General features: G+C 27.6%; 1 protein-coding gene across 3 annotated transcripts; it reads left to right on the forward strand.

Annotated features, from left to right (window-relative positions):
- Positions 1–2,355: 2,355 nt before the first annotated feature.
- On the forward strand, positions 2,356–11,157 carry OGG1 (8-oxoguanine-DNA glycosylase 1). 3 transcript variants are annotated; one of them, XR_015896866.1, is made up of 5 exons: positions 2,369–3,208; positions 3,475–3,685; positions 3,948–4,229; positions 10,760–10,843; positions 10,978–11,157. XR_015896866.1 is itself a non-coding variant. In XM_088497545.1 (4 exons), the coding sequence occupies exons 1-3, from the start codon at positions 2,472–2,474 to the stop codon at positions 4,179–4,181; spliced, it is 1,182 nt and encodes a 393-aa protein (XP_088353671.1). In that variant the 5' UTR covers positions 2,356–2,471; the 3' UTR covers positions 4,182–4,229; positions 4,965–5,034. The 3 variants fall into 3 exon arrangements, 2 of the variants coding, with proteins under 2 accessions (XP_088353671.1, XP_088353670.1); XM_088497545.1 differs by lacking the exons at positions 10,760–10,843; positions 10,978–11,157 and adding an exon at positions 4,965–5,034 and having other exon boundaries at positions 2,356–3,208; XM_088497544.1 differs by lacking the exons at positions 10,760–10,843; positions 10,978–11,157 and adding an exon at positions 5,351–6,473.
- Positions 11,158–21,382: the final 10,225 nt, after the last annotated feature.

Genomic DNA, 21,382 nt, shown 5'->3' on the forward strand with positions numbered 1-21,382 from the left:
CGCGTGGAGGGTCATTCTGCTAAAAATTTTCTAAGTTAAAAGCTGCAGAATTCACAGATTCAACCCCCAATCTTCCGACGGACATAACTCTCTTATTTTAAATCATTTTTCGCCCATTCTTCGAATGGCATGGACATCGCGGATCCAATTTCACTTTTAAACAAGTTTGGCACAAAACGGAAATTCGCAGTCCAAGTTATGTCCCGTCAAAGTATGCCCAAAAACCATATTTCACACAAAATCACAAAGTGCCATTTTCAAAACAAGCCATTTCCAACTCTTTTCAAAATCAACCAAAACATGCCAATTTCATCCCTTTCTTTGAAATCAATCAAAATATACCAAAATCAACATCAAGCCTCCTCAACTCACACATTAACACTTTACCACAATTCACAAAACATCATCCCACCATTTTAACCCACTTCACCCAAGTGGCTCAAACTCAAACACATTTACATATCATATACTCTTCCTCATGCCAAATTTCAACAACACTATTTCCAATCAACCATCATTATACATAATCAATATCATACTCACTATCACGTGGTTTCACCCACAAATCAACCTTAATCATTCCTCAAGCATATATCACAACATACGTATCTCTAATGCATCATCATACCATCAAGCTAAGGCATCAATAATCATAATCACATATATGACCACATAATATATCTCAACCAAAACCAAACATACCTCTTCTACATAATTTCACCCAAAATTACCAAATTCCACACTCTAACTCCCCAAACCTTATTATTCAATAACCAACCCAATCATTCATATATTCATTATCTGAAATTTATCCAATCACTTGTGTCATCATATAATGCACACGTCAACTTACCTTCCTTACCTCTTTCCGGCCTCCGGCCCAAAATTCACGGCCTCCGGCCCAATTTCACAATTTAAATGCATAAACCACAAATCAATACTCATTACCCAATACATCAAATTTTCAATACACCAAACATACAAGGCCACGCAATTCTCAACCCAATCATTAATTCATATTATATACCAACTATGCATATTAGCACCAACCATTTACACAATCCAAACTTAATCCTAGGGGCATCTAGCCTAGAAATTCTCATCACACCACACGGTACTTAAATGAAACTTAAACCGTACCTCTTGTAGCCAAACCAATTGAGCCTCTTCTTTGGAAGTCTTCACCAACCTTAGCTCCAAGCCTCACCAAAGCTCTTCAAGCAATACCAATCTCCCAATTGTACACCAACATCACCAAATACACTAACATAACCAATATCACATACATACATCAACCTAGGGCTCATAAAAATGACAAATCACAAGGGTTTGAGCACTTCTTACCTCATCCCATATGAAGTAGGGATATAACCCGCTTAGAATCCATGTTGGAGTATCCCTAAACACCCAAAATCACAAGATTTCAACACTAACTACCCAAAAACGTGTAATGGTGGATAATTTTGAAAACTGGACAGAGATGAATGGAATACTCACCACAAAACTTAGATAGAATTGTAGAGGATGAGAAGATCGACGCGTGACCACAAACGGCTTGTCAATCGGAGCTCCGTAGCTCAAGTTATGGTGGTTTGAAGATCAAAGAGAGTTAGGTTTTCTCTCTTCTCTTCTCTCTTCCCAAATCAGCGCCCCAACCCTTCCTTTTAGGGTAAAATGAGCTGAAATGCTCATAACTAATGTTTATATATGTTGGGTCTTGGGTCCACTTAGGCCTGGTTCACTTATTTTTGTCCGTTGGCCCAATTTTGGGCCAAAACCCTTTAAGATTAGCGCTCTAAATCGCACTTTAAAAATTTCTACCTCACCTAATTATAATTCCTCATTCCTTAATCTTATTTACTCATAATCAATTTCCTCAGCTGTAGTACTAGACAGATCTTAGCCGGTACTGCCAATCAGAATTCTACTGCGCGCTTTTACGCAGAAAACTATGTTTTCCGACTCGGAAAAATTCACTGAATCCAAATATCATATTTAAATTATCAAATTCCAATTGCCAAATCTTCCAACCATATTTGCTCCTATTTAACTCATTATTTAATTAATTTCAGTTAACCAGGTATTACAGGTATTGATTGAGGAAGAAGAGGAATAGTTTGTCATAATGAGCGCACTTTGAAAAAACGAAACGGTGATTAAGGCATGTGTATTTACGCTCGATTGTAGAGGAGTATAGTGCGCGTGCTTTTTGTTGAGTTTGGGCCAACTTGTATAACTTGTAAGCCAAAAAGGCTTGTATGCAGACCTGTTAAAAAAAAAAATTTAGATGCGTAGCAAAACTATTTATTTATTTTTTTTTTATATAAAAATGTGATTTACAACAACAATTTCCTTGAGACCTGACCCGATCCATTGCAGTGTAACCGTTAACTGCTTTCTCTGAATCCCCTGGGAACAGAGAAAGGGAGAAAAAAAAGAGAGTGACATTGAAGCTGAAGGTGAGAGAGCGCATGCACACGATCAATTTCAAGCTCAATTTCAATTTGAGACGAACCATTGTCATGAAGCCAAAAAGCTCCCCAAACGCAAAACCTCCATCAACGCCTCCAACTCCACAAATCAAAACCCTCCACAGAACCCACCGCTCCATCGTCAAACCACCAATAGCATCATCCATTCCGAAACCCTTACAATCCAATCCCAACTGCGAGTGGGTCCCACTCAATCTCACGCGCCAAGAACTCTCGCTCTCGCTCACCTTCCCCACCGGTCAAACCTTCCGCTGGAAAAACACCGCCCCCAATCAATTCACTGGCGTTGTTTCCTCCCACCTAGTTTCCCTCAAGCACCTCCAAAACGGCGACGTTTCATACTGCCTCCATTCAACACAGGCCCACCACCACCACCGTCGTCAAGCCATGGAGGCACTCCTCGATTTTCTAAACGCCGGCGTTTTGCTCTCCAACCTCTGGAATGTGTTCTCCGAATCCGATGTCAGGTTCGCTCAGCTGGCGGAGCACCTCGGCGGCGCGAGGGTGCTCCGGCAAGACCCGTTTGAGTGCTTGATCCAATTCCTGTGTTCATCGAACAACAACATTGGGAGGATTACCAAGATGGTGGATTACATTTCCTCTTTGGGGACATACTTGGGCACTGTTGAGGGATTCAAGTTCCATGCTTTTCCCACTTTAGAGCAGCTCTCCTTGGTCTCGGAGGAACAGCTTAGAAAAGCTGGTTTTGGTTACAGGTTCACTCATTATCTTATATATATATATATATATATATATAGAGTTTCTGTTATGAACTTATGATGCACAAATATGAAAATAAGTATTTGATATGAGCAGCAAGTCTATGAAAAAATTAGTCACAAATTTAAGAAGTTTAAAGCAGCAGTATTTTATTCAAATATGCATATATATATTCATACAATAAGCTTTTGTGAGTGAAAATGTAGTACTTGTAAAATAGGTTATGAATGAAGGTGTTGAATTTTGTGTTGTTTTTATGTAGGGCAAAGTATATAGTTGGGACAGTGAGTGCTTTGCGATTGAAACCAGAAGGAGGCGAAGAATGGCTTAGATCTCTGCGTGAGTTGGATCTGGAAGAAGTTATATGTGCACTTTGTACATTGCCTGGGGTGGGTCCTAAGGTGGCTGCTTGCATTGCTCTATTCTCCCTTGATCAGCATCATGCCATTCCTGTTGACACCCATGTCTGGCAGGTTAGCTACGTAGTAGTATTTCTTGTAGCTTTCAGCTTGGCATATTTTTTCAGTTTGATTTCTATATATTACTATATTTGCTTTTTGAGAATAAGATATCTGTTGATTTGATTGTGGCTTTAGGAGATTCATGATCCTGCTGTTTGTGATTTCTACCTAATTGAATTATTCTCTTATTGTACAATATATATGTTGTTTCCGCTTTATTGATTATGTCATCTTGTAAAATGTTGTGCATGTGTCATTTTTAAACTTGGGTAAGATTGCTACGAGGTACCTCTTACCTGAGCTTGCAGGTTCCCGGTTGACGCCTAAGCTCTGTGATCGTGTTGCGGAGGCTTTTGTAACCAAATATGGTAAATATGCTGGCTGGGCCCAGACTCTTCTATTTATAGCAGAATTACCTTCACAAAAGGCCCTCCTCCCTTCACATTTGTGGACTATTGAGCAGCGCGACCGTGCAAAGAAGGAAGATAGTGAAGAGGAAGTTGGTTAAGGAAGCAATTGTAGTCTTTGGTCCCAAATTTTCTGCTTACTTTTTCGGGTAAGTTGCAATTATATATATTGCCTACTTAATCTTATGTTTTAAGTACCTAAAAGGTTAAAACTAGTAACTATGAATCTAAGATGATTAACAAATATTTTTTAGTTGGAAATTGATAACTATTGGCATTGATTAACAACGATCAGGACTTATAGAGTATAATTTGCTATGGGTAAAGTACTAAATTAGTCCCTTACGTTTGGACGTAATTCTGTTTTGGTCCTTAAGGTTTAAAGTGTTCTATTTGAATCCAAAAAAGTTTCATTTAACTTCAATGTAGTCTCACCGTGATGTCAAAGTTAAATAATTAACGGAATCTTCTACATGACAGCAGTACAAAAATAAGGTCGATAATCTGGAGAACAAGTACAAGTTCCAGAGGCACAAAATCAACCGTGGATGCATCAATACATTTATTTATCATTGTTCTTACAATTTAAATGAAATATTTTCTATAGAACTAAAAAAAATGATAAATAAATGTATTGATGCATCCACGGTTGATTTTGTGCCTCCGGAGCTTGTACTTGTTCTCCATATTATCGACCTTGTTTTTGTACTGTTGTTATGTAGGACGTTCCATTAATTATTTAACTTTGACCTCACGGTGGGATTATATTGAAACTTAATGAAACTTTTTTAAATTCAAATAGGACACTTTAAACCTTAAGGACCAAAGCAGAATTACATCCAAACGTAAGGGACAAATTTAGTACTTTATTCAATTTGCTACAGTACCCTTGCTCTATTCACTGGAAAATAAAAATGAGAACACGAAAAATAGACAAAGCTTATAGAGTTCAAAGATGACTTACTCCCAAGGTACAAGCACCCAATCCAATATTCTCTTATTTAATTTTTAGAGGCAGCTAAAATTGAGAACTAAAAAAGAGCGCACTCCAATATTCTCTTCTCCCGTCCCCTACCAAGAAAAGAAAAAAGAGTTACAGATAAAAAATGAACAGAGAATGCCCCTTGTCACTCAGCAGCATAACCTGTGACATTAACCTTTCACTACTCCCGGAGTTGATAAAAACACCAGAACAAAGGGAGATAGTGGTTGGGCCTTATGTACTTAATAGCCAACAATAACTAACAAGAATGAAAGCTTTTTCATGCAGCATTTTTGTGGGTGAGCAATTACCAACAGAACCAGAAGGCAATTACCAACAGTAATTAGCAATGTTAAGGGCACACAGTTAGTGCTACCAACAGATTCATTATTATTATGAGTAAACTACCATTTTTACCTACGAAAGTTTTTAATGTTGATAAATTTATCCATAAAAAAAAAACTACCATTTCTACCCATAAAAAATGGTTTCGTATGATAAAATTATCCAAACAATGAAAAATTACAAAAAATCCCAAAATTACCCTTTTCCTAACCCTAATTTCAATATTCCTCTTCCAATTCTCAATCCTTCCTTTTATTCTTTTCCTGGATTTCACCATCTCCTTCACCAACACCACCACTACCACTAGCTATAAGCCCTAATTTCCGAGACAAAGGGAACTTCGGCGACGCACCACCTACCGCCAGGGATTGGATCCCGTCCTCCACGCCCTCCTGCGTCACCTCCTGGTAGAAAGCGTCTCACGTGCACCACCCAAAGAAATCCACGATTCTTCACGACCTGGAATGCGTCGTGGACGGTGGCAAAGGGGCCGTTGCTGGTGTTGATGAAGAGCGCGTGGCTAAAGGACAATACCTTTGTGTCGGAATTTCTACTCTCGATGCAAAGCTCGAGCTTGTCGCGGTTGTTGCCTTGAAGGCATGCTCTGAAGCTTCCTTCAATGAGAGGGAGGAAGACGGTGTAGACGATCTGGTTACTCTCATCATCGTAGTCGGATTCAAGGTGGGAGCCGTCCTTTGTCTCCCATCTTCTGAGCCATCCACCATAGCTTGAAGCGGAAGGAGGAAGGTGGGGCTTACAGTTGGTGACGATGGTGTTAGTGGCGGTGGTGAAGGAGATGGTGAAATTCATGAAAAGAATTTTGGGAAAGGGTGTTGAGATTAGAGTTAAGAAAAGGTTAATTTGGGATTTTTAGGTGATTTTTCAGTATTTAGATAATTTTATCGTACAAAATTATCTTTTATGAGTAGAAATAGTTATTATTTTTTTTTTTTATTAGTAGATTTGTCTGCATTTAAAATTTTCGTACTACTACTGTGTGGTAACTGATCCGGTGGTCGAAGTTAAGCAGTGCTAGTGAACTGTAAACACAAGATTATTGGTTCAACCCTTTTGACAAGGCGTTTACGCATAAGTCATAACGGAGTCATGTTTTGACTTTTTCAACTTTTATTTGATGCTTAATTTGAGGTATTGAAGAAGTAAGATAGTATTTTTGTGATTAAGGCGGTACAGAAATATTAATAAGTATTACTAGTCTAGTTATCTAAATAGTAAATACCCAGGAAAGAAAGTACCATTCAAGAGAAAATGTAAAAATCTATTCTATTATATAAAAATCATATTTCTGTATTTAATGATGACGTGGCATATTCTGGAGAGTGTTTTTCAATTTAATTATTTTAACTCATTCAATACAATTTATTACTATGACTTAGTTATATCAGCTAATTGATTTGTTTAGATATTTAAATGTTAATATAATTTATTATAATATTTATTACTTAATTAATTTTACTACATTAATTATAATTTTTTATATTAGTTAATTAATTTATTTATTTATAAAGTTTGAAATAAAATAAATAATTTGTTGTTTATTCTAATTAAATTCATTAAATTTAATTATACATTATATACGAATTAATAATAATTTATAAATCACTTTATATTATATATGTATTAACGAAATATTATATATGTCTTAATTTGTTAATTAAATATTATATACGTATAGAAAAATAAATGCAAAGATGATTTATATAATATTGATAATATTATATTAGCATGGTGATTTTTTTTTTTTGTTTTGATATCATATAGTATTGATAATGATAATATTATTATATAGTATTATATAAACTTTTCAATATTAGTATAGAAAATTGGAAAATTATTTCTTATGGCAATCACTCTTAGTGAAATAGTGTGTTCCTTATATAGTATTGATAATTATTGCTTAATTTAAAGTAATTATATGTCGGTATCTTAAATTTATTTTTCAATAATGATCTAAATAGATAAATCTAATTGAATTGAATGATTATATAAAATATTTTATATTATTAATATACTAAAATTAAATTTATTTTTCTCTTTACATATAATTTTGTTGTGCGTTAACTTTGTTTGAATGATAAAATATACTCATGTTAATTCTATCATATAATAGTTTATTTTTCTCCTATGTATTTTAATTTGTATAGTTACTATTGATCTTACTGTTTTCGATCTTCCTATTTTCGTTTTCTTGAATTGTTCTTTATTTTTTTATGACTTGATAATTAAAAAAAAAAAGCAAAGAAAAGAAAAAAAGATAGCCAAAAATAAAGGTTAGAAGTCTAAAGCAGCAACATCATTTCTCAGCATTATTATTATTAATATGAACTTTATTATTTTTCTAACATTCTTTAATACAAGCTTCGTTTCTTTTTCTTAATTATTATTAATACTTTTATTATTTTCTTCTCTAATTATAAATCTCTTTATAATAATTTTTTGATAGGATATTTTTTTGGTCTAATAAATTTTTTCTCTATTTTTTGTCAAAAATAATTTATATTAGAAAAAGAAAGATACAAATTAAATTTTAAAATTCAAATTTAAATAAGATGTGCAAAGGATAACTATTGAATTCATTTGGTCGATTTAAACACTTTGTATTATGTCATTGAAAATTTCAAATACTATTATAAAATTCTAAAAATTTTTATTTTATTGTTCTTAAATTATATATTATACCGTGTATTTGAAGAGTTTCATCTTTTTTAAAATAAGTGTGACATTATATACTTTTTTAGATACAATAAATGAATAATAAAGTTAAAGTGAGTAACAAAATTGATTATATAATAAGATACAAATTTTTAGAATTTCTAGCACAATTAATAAATTTTTAGTTTCAAAATAAATGTTTACTCTATTTTTTATCTTTTATTTGATTTTTTATAATTTTTTTTATTTTTTTAATTAATTATAATTGTAATAATTCATCATCAATTTGTATTTTGTAGAAAAAATTTAGCAATCATAAATTACAGAAGACTTAACCAAAAAATTTAAAAAATGTTAATTAATCACAAAATAAAAAATTATGAATTGTGCTTTAACTATGTTGTAAAATACAAATTAGGACTATCTAAAATTATTTTTTTACCATTAATGTTAACTTCAATCATAATAAGATAAAAAGTAAAAATTGTATATAATAATTTAATTTTATTATTTATACTACCAAAATTATTTTTTAATGTATTATATCCTATTTATTTTTATTCATTGATGATCTTTAATTGTCTATTTTTAATAAAAATTTAAATTGGTTAAATTGATTTTTTTTTCAATTAGTAATATAATTATTGTGATATTTACTTTATTTAGTAATATTTTTTAATTTATTTAATCTGATTAATCATCTCTTTCTTATTTTATGCTAATTTAACTAATTAAAGTTAATAAGTTTTAGTTATTTTAATTCTTGCAACTTTTTATTATAATAATGTATTTCTATTAATGTATTAATATAATTTCAATATTTATATGTCATTAATAATAATTTTATTTTAAAGTGATATTTTATTCCCAATATATATATATATAGAAAATCTACTCTTTCTTTATACGATTAGATTAGACATATTTATATTCAAGTTATTTGATTATTTAATTAAAATTAATTATAATAAAAGATTAGATTAAGATTATGGTAGACTAATTATATTGTTATTAATTAACTAGTGTATGTTTCCGTATTCTGTATAGGATAATACATAAAATTATATAAAAAATTTATTAAAAAATTAAATAATATATATAGTAATTATTATAAATATTTTATAAAGTTATAATTAAAATCAAACTCTGAGAATTTTTAATATTAAAATATTAAAAAAATTCATATTTGTCTTAATCAATTTGAGTTTGTTAAGTGATCATTTCACTCGTCCGCTTAAATAACTATTAGGAGTTAGAATCTCGTATTGTGTATATAGCAATTCATTGGCTAGCGATAAACCCTTAATAAATGGAGTATCAATACGTGGTTAGACTTAGCAGGAGTTTCCGAATACGCGGGTACCCGACCCATCCATACCCGGATGAAGAGGGTAATAACTTGACTCCAGTCGGGGCAGATTTTGCTCAGGACAGGGCATGGTCGGGTTTAGGGTATACCCGCCCCGAATATATACATATAAACACTTTTTAGGAATTAGGATTTGCCTCACATCACAGATTTAGTGATTCATAACTTCAATCTATACTCTATAGCCATGCAAGATAAACTTAGTCATCCTCACCCAAAATCTTCTTCTTCTTGACTTCTTCACAAAAAACCGCATAGTTCCCATCATCGTTGTTGCTGAGTCCATCGCCGCCTACCCCTTCACAACTCCCATCTTCCTTCACAACCAGGGACGGACCCACGTTTAATATAGAGGGGACATTTGCCTCCACAATTTTTTTTTTTAAAAAATAAATACTTATATACATATATACCACTTATTATATTATATTTGTCTCAAAATAAAAAATAAATAGTTCTTTTGTATTTTATGTTAAAAAATATTTTGTTAAACTTAACACATAATAATAATTATATTGTTAAATTTGATTTAGTATGAAAAATAAAAAAATAAACTCAAAAAATAGTGATAATTAATTTTATTATATTATTTAATTAATTAATAATTAAATTAAAACTTAGTTTTCTAATTAAATACAACTTAAATTATTAGTGATTTTTTAAAAATTGTTTAAGATGAAAAAATATATTATCTATATATTAATATATTGTAATTATTTTGGTAAAAAAATTATTTATACTATAAAAATTATAATAAGTAGATTTGACAATTAAATATGAGATAATAAAAAGTAAAATAATTGTTTAAAAATATATATAAAAAAATAATAATTAGTCATGTTAAAAACAAAAAAAACCCATATAAATATTTTTTTGTTATTTTAAATATTATACTATGTGTATGAAATTATATTTTATCATTTTAAATATTATAATAATAATTGTGTGTATATTTCTAGTTCTTATCATTATATATTAGATAGTTCTAATTTTAAATTTTGAATATATCTAAACAAATTTGAATATATCTAAACAAATTTTGTAACAATAACTAATTATTGTTACGAAAAAACCATAATTTGTAACAATTTTAAATTTGATATAAATTTTTTGTTACAAATACTTCATTTTCTTGTAGTGATAGCAACTCGTTGCCGGCCAATTATAGATTCTTAAATGAAATTCAAATTCATGACGGATTAGTTCTTAACTTGTTGAGTATCGTGGGAAGCAAAAAAAATATCTATACTTAAATTTTATTATATTTTTGCCCCATTACTAAATTTTTCTGGGTCCGTCACTGTTCACAGCTCATGTCATCATCGCTGCTCATCCCGTTACCGTCGCTGTTGAGCCCGTCGCCACCTTTCTCCTGCCGAGTCCCTTTTCTCTAGGTAAATGTCTCTCTCTCTCTCTCTCTCTCTCTCTCTCTCTCTCTCTCTCTCTCTCTCTCTCTCTCTCTCTCTCTCTCTCTCTCTCTCTCTCTCTCATTGTGAGTCTGTTAAGTTCTTCTCTTCTTCTTCCACAGACTCATCACTTAGTCGCCGTCGCTATGAGCCCGGACGTTGCCGTTGCAGTTTCATCTAAGTCTGTCACCGAATAAAATAAAACTTTTATTCAAGTTAAAAATAGACATGCATGAGATCATTTTTGCATGTAATTTCTAAATTTTCTCATTCAAATTTGATCTATGTGGTTGAGTATTTTAGTATGGGATTATCGTGGTTTTGTTGCGACACTAATGTGATACAAATTTCGATAATTTCATAACTAATATATGAGATAGACCAGATTATTAAAGTAATAAGAGAAATAACATTCAGATTTGCGCGTAAAATTTATAAGAGTTGATTATCTCAAGAAAATATATATTTATAACCGAAGTAGAAGATTGTTAGGAAATTATTATTTCTTAATATATTTATGGACAATACATATATTAATTATAATCGCAAATTAAGTAATTTCACATTAAATGACTTATATAACAGTTATCTCATTTATTGTCATAAATGTTGAATTAAATAAGTCATTATTACTTTTGATTTGGATAAATGAGATTAAAATCATAGGTACTATTTTATTTGAGTTTTAGGGTTTAATGAGTGTCACACTCAAATATAAATAATGACTTCAGAATTTTGGTCTCCAAGACATCAAACTCGCCTTGGTAGCTCTTTTCCCACAGTAAAATTGTAATTCAGCCCTATCAGAAATACAGAAGGTTTTGGTTGACGAAGATCAAAGAACCACAAGAGGCAAGCTCTTTGATCTCAATCATACTCTCAAATGAAGAGACGCTTCCACACTCTTAGTTATTTTTTTAATGCTTTAACATGGATGATCTTGAGGTTGAGAAATCCTAAAATTTTTCGCTAAAATAGAAATTTTATTCAATCAAATGATAATAAATAATTTTATTGAATTAAATTATATTAATGCGATCATTGGATAATAAAAAATGCTAGAAAAATAAATAAATAATATTTTAAAAGTAAAAATATTAAATTGTCATTTCAATTTATTTTTTTAATCAACAATAATAAATATCTTAAATTAATTAAATTTTACAAAAATTATACACCTAAAACTATTTTATTTTTTAAAAAATCTTTTAAAAATACAATAGTTCAATGAGAAGTTGACTATTTCATTTTCTTTTTCTCGAAACGATGATGGGTTGGGATTCAATGAGGAATTATGAGTTAGTTTGGCAGCTATTTATGGTTAGTTTGGCCGTTATCTGAATTCAATTTGATAAAAACAAAACAATTATTGTACATTAAAGTTAGTTTTCAACTAGTATTTTTACCAATAATAATGTTACGGGAATATCAATTTTTTAAAATTATAATCCACTTTGTTCTGACAGTATAAATTATGTATGGCATAAAATATTTATAAAATTAAATTACTTCTACAAAAAAAAGTTGTAGGTTAACAAAAGTCTCTGACTAAAAAGACCAAAGTATCTATAGATATTTTTACCCGTAATAACATTACGGGAATATATATTTTTTAAAGTTACAGTCCACTTTGTTTTGACAGTATAAATTATGCATGGCACAAAATATTTATAAAATCAAACTATTTTTACAAAAAAAAAGTCATAGGTTGACAAAAGTCTCTGACTAAGAAGACCAAGGTATCTATAGATAAAAAATCAAATAATAAGATTTTTAGTTATTATTTTTATATGAAAATGTCTAATCTTTTATTAACAATTAATTTTAATATTCGTTATCTAAAATTTGAGATAATTTAACGTGTACACTTTTATATTTAATTAGGTGTTAAGTCTGTTGCATAAATAGAAATAATTAATTTTTATACTTGTTATTTAAAAATAATATTTTTTCTCTCTATGTATATAAAAATATAATTAGATATTAGCATAAAAAAATTATATTGATAGTTATAAAATTAATTCAAAATTAATTTTTTTTAAAATAATTGAATTTTGATTCTAACTTTTAATTATAACATTAGTATTCTCTCCAAATTATATGTAATAAATATTTAAAAGAAGAGAAATAAAAATATAGATTAGAAAGATAAGTGGTAAAAATTTAAAACTAAAAAAATATGGATATAATAATAATAATTTTTATTTAAATTATATTATTTTGGTAATTTTGTTTTCTGCAGAACAGAAAGATAGACAAAATAGAGAATGAAAGAAAAGAGAGAGAAAAATAAAGATAAAGAATGAGAGTGAGAGTGAGTTTGTTAATTTTGGAAGAAAAAATTTTATTTTAATTGTTATAAAAAAATATCGGATTACATATATATTTTGATTTGTCAAAATTACTAATATACAATATAAATTATATATAGAGTAAAAATGGTAGAGAGAAATTGAAAAATGGAGAGAGGTAGATGAGAGAATTTAGGAATGAAGTTTATTAATTTTGGAAAAAAATATTTTCGCTCAATTTTAATAAGAGAGTGTCATGTGACACATTTGATTATTAAATTAGATAATAATATATGATACATAATACAGGTATATTTCAATTTCAATATTTTAATTTTAATTTTAATGCAATTAAAGAATGTCATGTTGCACATTTTGATATTGTCAAATTAGTAATTAGTCATTGATATTAATAATGATATATAAAACAAGTGTATTAACTCGTGTCATGCACGTGATAAGATTGAAATTATATTTTTAATTTATTTTATTAAAATTAATTTAAATTATAATAATTTGATTAATAAAAATATAACATGTTATGTATTATTTGTTTTTTCTTAATCTAGTGTTAAATATATTAACTCTAAAATAGTTATTAATTGATTTTAATAATCTACTTTCTTCAATAAATCAAACATATATACTCAATGTGACCATAAATAACTTAATAATACTTAGACCCACCAACAAATGTTTATATATTATTTTACCATATCAAAATTAGCTCAAAATAAATAATAAATTATTAGAGAATTCTAATGCACAAAATTTTCTAATAAACAATAAAAAATTTAAATTTACTAAAAAATAACTCAACACTTTTCTTTGATGCCTGCAAAACATATACTTGAAATAATATTATATCAATGTTAGTATACAGTTTTACAATCATCGACTGTATTTACTATACATGACTCCTTCTTAAAAGTTATTCTACACACATGTGCAATCGGAAGATAAATTACTGGACTTTATTTTATTTTTCCAAATTATTATAATTATGCATTATTCATTAAATGCTAATTGTAATATTGTAATATAATTATAATAAAGATATTTTTCTAAAATAAATTTAGAAGAGAGAATAGTGCTTTCATTTTAGAGGGAAAATAAATTCATGAGGAATTGACACCTCATTTTTATTAGTTGATAATCTATTAAATATTGATTTTATATAATTATAATAAAAATATTTCTCTAAATTAGTATAATCATGCACTATTTGTTAAATGTTAATTGTAATATAATTATAATAAATATATTTTTCTAAAATAAATTTAGAAAAGAAAATAGTGATTTCATTTTAGAGAAAAAATGAATTCATGAGAAATTAACACCTCACTTTTATTAGTTGGAGAAAAAATCTAGTTTTAGTACATTTTGTCATTATTATACATTTTTCTCTAATCATATATCCACTGTTTTCTTTTCTTTGTTTCAGCATTTTGAACCTGGGTTTAACTTCTCGTAGTTCTCACTTCTTAGTCATTCTATTAGATGTAGTTGATAACTATTGAAATTCTTCGATTAATATAGGAGAAAAATATATTATTATATGATAGAATTAATATGAGTATATTTTATTATTAAATAAACAAAGTTAATATAAAATAAAATTATACATAAAAAAAAGCAAAGAAAATAAAATTAAAATAGCAAAGTGATAAAAAGATTATTTTTATAATTTTGTTTTGTCATTTTTATGTATAGAAGATTAGAAAATAGTAAATTTTTAACTAAATTAATTTATATTTGTTGTATTTAATTTAAATAAGTAATAAATTATCTTATTTTAATTTATTTCTTAAATTTATATATCATAAAAATTAAATCAAATAATTAATATACATAATTTTAAATTGTGTGATACTTAAATATCTATTCAAATTAATTAGTTGATATAATTAATTCATCATAATGAATTGTCTTTAATGAATTAAACAAAATAAAGCAAAAGCATGCTACGTTGATTTTATCATTAAAGGTAAAAAGTCGATTTTTATATAATAGAATAGATAGAATAGATAATATAATAGACGGCGAGAAAGAGAAAGATAAACATTTTAGATCATAAATTGTTTTATTTGGATATTGCAATGTCACATTATTTTACTTATTCTACCCTATGGACTCTTTTGTAATTTTATTTGAGTATCAATGGAATTTCACTACCTTTGAAAAACACTCTAAATAATAAAAAGCCAAATTAACTTTAATATTAAATTCATTAATACGATTTTAATTTTATATAATAGTTAGATAATAGATTAATAAAAGCAAATGAAAGAATGGCTATAATTGGTATTTGATAAAATATTCATTTAGAATAATTAAAAAATATAAAATTATGATATTATTAAAAATAATATATTTTTATGTTAAAAAAAATTATTTTTAAATAAAATATTTATAAAATATAAAATTTAGAGCAACATAGCTTCATGAACATTAATCATTAATCAATTATGAACTAACATAAAATTATAATATAATTTATTTATGAAAAAAATAATCAATAATTAATATTAATAAATATAAAAATCATCCAAACACTTTGATTAAAAGTATTAGTGGTTAATTATTATTCATTATTAATAATATTTTGTTCATAACAAAAATTAAAAATATAATTATTCAGATTTAGATTTTAGAAAAATAAACGTATAAGTAACAAATGATCTATTTTATCATGTATATTATAAATTAATGAATTAAGCTAACTGATATAATGAATTATAATTAATTAATTGGTATAAATTATAATAAATTATATGATATTTAAAAAAATAAAATGAATAAAAAATAAAAAGAAATAGAAGAATAGAAGACTACAATAAAATAAATTGAATGTGAGTTTTTTCTCTTTTTACAAATTTTATATCACATCCGCTTCAATAATAATAAATAAAAATACATCAACTTAATATCTAAGAGAAAATAATGAGATAAAATCATAACACAATTCTAAAATAAAAACTTAAATTAAACCATAATATCATTGCACAACACAAATTGAAAGTAATTTCGCACTACAATATATCACACAAATAGGTAAATGACTTAAGCTTAATTACAGATTTTTTTTTATTTATGCATACATGATAACACCATGGTCTATAAATGCTTAATGGATAACATATCATATATTGCTCTGAATGATGAGCACATGAGTTGAAGAGTGTGTGTTGATTTGTGTCCATGATAGTTGCCTTCTTGTGACAACGCCGCATAGGAAGAAAAAGAATTGTTGTAAAAGCTACCTAATGAAAGAGTAATTGATAAATAAATGATATTTTCTTCTAGGATATATGGTCTTTTATAGTGGTAAAATAAAAATGGAAAGAATAAAATTTTGTATTTTTATATTAGAAATAGAATTTGATATTTATCCTAATAAAATTAAATAACTAATTAGTTATATTTAAATAAATAAAATAAATTAAATAAAAATATTTTTAAAAATTAATCAAATCAATTAGTCAATACAAATAATTAATTTTATTTGATTTATTGAATTCAAAAAATAAATTAGAAAATAATTGATTAAATTAATTAGTTGATATAATTAATTTATTATAATTGATTGGATTTAATGAATTAAAAAAAATAAATAGAAAAACATAAGAGACAATGATTTTTTTAACTAAATTAATATGTATTTATTGTATTTAATCAGTATAAGTAACAAATCATCTATGTTATTATGTACTTTATAAATTAATGAATTAAAATAATTGATATAATAAATTATAATTATTTGATTGATATAAATTATAATAAATCGTGTGATATTTAAATACCTAACCAAATTAATTAGTTGATATAATTAATTTACTGTAATAAATTGTATTCAATGAGTTATAAAAAATAAATTAAGAAACACGCTAAGAAGTATGCCATGCCAATCATGAAGTACAGAAATTCAATTTTTATATAATAAAAATATACATTCTTATATATATTATAGAAATATGCTTTGATTCCATTAACTTGTTTATTTTTTTTAAACTTGCCACCTATATTCAGCATGGAATTTTAATTTTTCTAAAATAAATTTAGAAGAGAGAATAGTACTTTCATTTTGGAGAGAAAATAAATTCATGAAAAATTGACACCTCGCTTTCATTAGTTGATAATATATTAAATATTAATTTTATATAATAATTATAATAAATATATTTTTCTAAATTAGTATAATCATGCATTATTCATTAAATATTAATTGTAATATAAATATAATAAAGATATTTTTCTAAAATAAATTTAGAAGAGAGAATAGTACTTTTATTTTAGGAAAAAAATGAATTTATGAAAAATTGACACCTCACTTTAATTAGTTAGGGAAAAATACAATTTTAGTATATTAAGTAGAAGTATATTATTATTATTATTAAAATGATTAAAAATATTTCCGATTGATAATTGATAAGTAGTTTAATAATGTATTAAATATGGATTTTATATAATTATAATAAAGATATTTTTCTAAATTAGTATAATTATGCATTATTCATTAAATGCATTTATTTTGGAGGGAAAATGAATTTATGAGGAATCCACACCTCACTCTCATTAGTTGAGATAAAACCCAATTTTAATATATTAAGTAGATTATTATATAAATAGAAATACTTGCTAAGTATATATAAAAGAGGAGATATATAATTATATATAATATAATTGCTATATATGTAACAGATATAAATTGTTATAATTACAAAGACTTACTATAATTATATTAAATTTAATTATGAATGTAAATAAATAAAAGTGATAATAATTAATTTATTTTTTTTTTACATTTAATATTTACCGTAAATATAAAAAAATATTGAGAAAAAAGTAGATACTGACTTTATTTTATTTTATTTTACGTCATGGATTTTTTTACTAAAATTAATGGAGGAAAAAAATCTTTATGATTATATATCAATCTCAATCACAATAAATAAGATGAATCGGTTAAGCAACTAACAAATTTAACGGGTAAATGCTATTTTCTATTTATGAAAAAAATGAGATAACATGCATGCGTATATTAATATAGGAAGAATATATACTTATAGCTTTAAAATCTTCAAGAATATTCGATTGTATTATCCTTCAAGCCAAAAAATCCATCCTTTATTTTCATTAAATATTTATATTAATTCAATTAGATGAGTGTTTTAATAAAAGAAAAGAAGATTATTATTATTATTATTGAATAATAACGATAATTATCGTTATTAATATTAAATTGGTTATTTTATATATATATATTGAATTATCATTAATATTAAATTAGTTATTTATATATTATTTGTTGTTGCTTCTACAATCGTGGAATAATATTTTCTTTTATTTGTTAACTAATTATTAAACTTGGTTATTTATATTAAATATATTTAATGATTACTAAAAATTAATCATATAATTATCATTATTAATAACTAATTATTAATAATCAATTTATATTTCTCTAAAATATAATTTTCTATATTATTATTATTATTATTATTATTATTATTATTATTATTATTATTATTATTATATAGGTCACCATTAAGATAATAACTTGTCACTAATAAAATTTTAGGATAATGAATAAAATATAGAATTATATCAATATAATTAAAATTAATATAATTAAAATAATTAAAAATATTTTTGACTGATAATTAGGTTACTAATACATTAGTTATTGATTTTATATAATTATAATGGATATATTTTTTTAAATTAGTATAATTATGAATTATTTATTAAATACTAAGTATAATATTGTTATATAATTATAATTAAAATAATTTTCTGAAATAAATTTAAAAGAGATTAGTATAATTATAATAAAGAGATTATCTTAAATTACTATAATTATGTATCATTCATTAAATACTAATTATAATATAATTATATCAATTAAAGATAATTTTTAAAAAACAAATTTAAAAGAGTGAAATAGTGCAATCATTTTGGAGAAAAAATGGATTCACGAGAAAATGACACCTCACCATCATAAGTTGGGAGTGTAACACCCTAACTACCAAAGCTCACGCTTCCGGCTGCGCAACTCTGATAGATCGGATATTACGACGACTTATACTATTTAATACTAAAATATAAGCCTGTTTGAAACTTTAAACCGCAACACCGCTCCCAAAAATACTTTCGTTCGATAGCGTACATTCACAGGATACCATACAATTTACAAAAGCTCATAAAGAGTCCATCCATATATGTACACACATATATATAAATAATATTACAAGCATTAGACAATACAATTCCTATCCCTCTTACAGGATATCTCAAGATAAAGGCGAGGGTACAAATAATAGTCTAAAGTAATACAGAGCATTTCAACCACAACTAAATAAACTCTTCGTAACTTCTGCGCCCATATCCTGAAAGGGGAAAAATATAGGGGGGTGAGAACATCATCCTCGAAAGGGTTCTCAGTAGAGGGTTTTTGGGAATTACTGTAATAGGATACATGAAGATAAACCGTACCAGTGATTCATAACCGTCTTATGCCTCTTTTCAAAAACAACGGTTTACAATAAAAGTAAAGTCGAAAATCTTTTCTGAAAGAGGAACCATTCAATTCTCAAAAACTTAAAAGCCTTTCAAAACGGTCTATCTATGCGGAACCAAAATAGCCTTTCATAATTTATTCCAAACCAGAAACACAAAACCGAAATCAACCATCAGTTCATCTCTTTTCAACCACGGCCCTAGGCCCAAACAATCCAACCAACAACCAATCACCACAATCCAACAGAGTCCCAGATGCAAACACAGATAGGAAGTTCAAGCACAAACAAACAGTTATTACAAGTAGAACAGTTAGCAATTAATCACATAGGCAAACCAAGTATAATATGTACACCCAACCAATGTCACACAAATGCATATGATGCATGCCTATCCCTAGTGGCTGATGATATCATCTGTCGGTTATAGAGCCAACCCGACAAGTCCTGGTAGCTAACCATTGGACTGTCCCTCTGTCGCGCATCCCCAACTCGAGTTATACTCATCATAAACTTGATCATAATCATGATCCATATCCATCACCCTCACTGGTGAATATTTACGGGGGCGAGCTCATCCGGGACTTTCACAGTGCCCGGCCACACTTACGACATAGGGTCAAAAGAGCTTCGAGTCTCAACCTGGAGCACGTGGTGGCTAGCCACTGCTTCCTCCCAGTGAAACTCTCATCTCCGATAGTGGAAGTGCAACATTCACATTTATCAATGATTCAGCATATACATGCATTCAATCTCATCCATGGATCAACATCCATCTCAGCCATCCGGCTCACGGTTCAGTCCAGAACCAGCCAATATTGATAATCACACACAGCCATTCCGGCTCACGGTTCAGTCCAGAACCAGCCAATATTGATAATCACACACAGCCATTCCGGCTCACGGTTCAATCCAGAACCAGTCAATATTCATAATCATACATGGCCATTCCGGCTCATAATAAAACAGCACTTCCACCATTCAAAAATCATCAGATTTATGAAATCGGCATTTAAGCCATAAATCATTTTCTCAATTCGTTTCACTTTGAAATCAAGTTTCAACTCTTTTCAGCCTTGGCTTTAGAAATCTCGTTTCTCAAATCATCTCAGGCTCATAAGCCAATTTACTCAAAGTGAGTTCCCTTTTTTAAAACATAGCCACTCCCGGCATTCTCTTTCCAAAACTTCCAAAACCATGGAAAGTTAAAGATTCCTTTTGAAACATTCAAAACCACCCATCCAACAATGGGATTTTTGTAACAAAAGTTCCTCGGCAAAGTCCCAAGTCCTTAGGGAAGAATAACAACTCATTTCGCCAAATTCATTTAAAATCATTAAAAATCTTGGCTTCCTTATTTGGGTAGTAAAATAGGATCTAAGCCAATCCGAGTCATGTAATCAATTACTCTTTTCAAAACCATTTCCTTTTCTTAAACAAAAACCGGCTTCAATTCCATAATTAAACCTGAAGCGTTTCAAACTGATAAGAGAATCATTTTTGTTGTGTTAAACTAGAGTTCAAAGGGTACTCTGAATCTTATTCAAAACGTCAAAATAATGAGGTTCGTCAATCGAGATCCACTTCCTTTTAAAATCACGAAAACTCTTCCAATGGACACTCTTTATGTTTAATAGAGAAAAACATAAACCAGTTTTACCTTTTAAAACAGCCTCAAGGCAAAATTCCTTTTCGAATAACTTGTACCCAAAGACATA

This window comes from Arachis ipaensis, chromosome B8 (assembly GCF_059453495.1).
Source record: "Arachis ipaensis isolate K30076 ecotype BB chromosome B8, ASM5945349v1, whole genome shotgun sequence".
Taxonomy (NCBI): domain Eukaryota; kingdom Viridiplantae; phylum Streptophyta; class Magnoliopsida; order Fabales; family Fabaceae; genus Arachis; species Arachis ipaensis.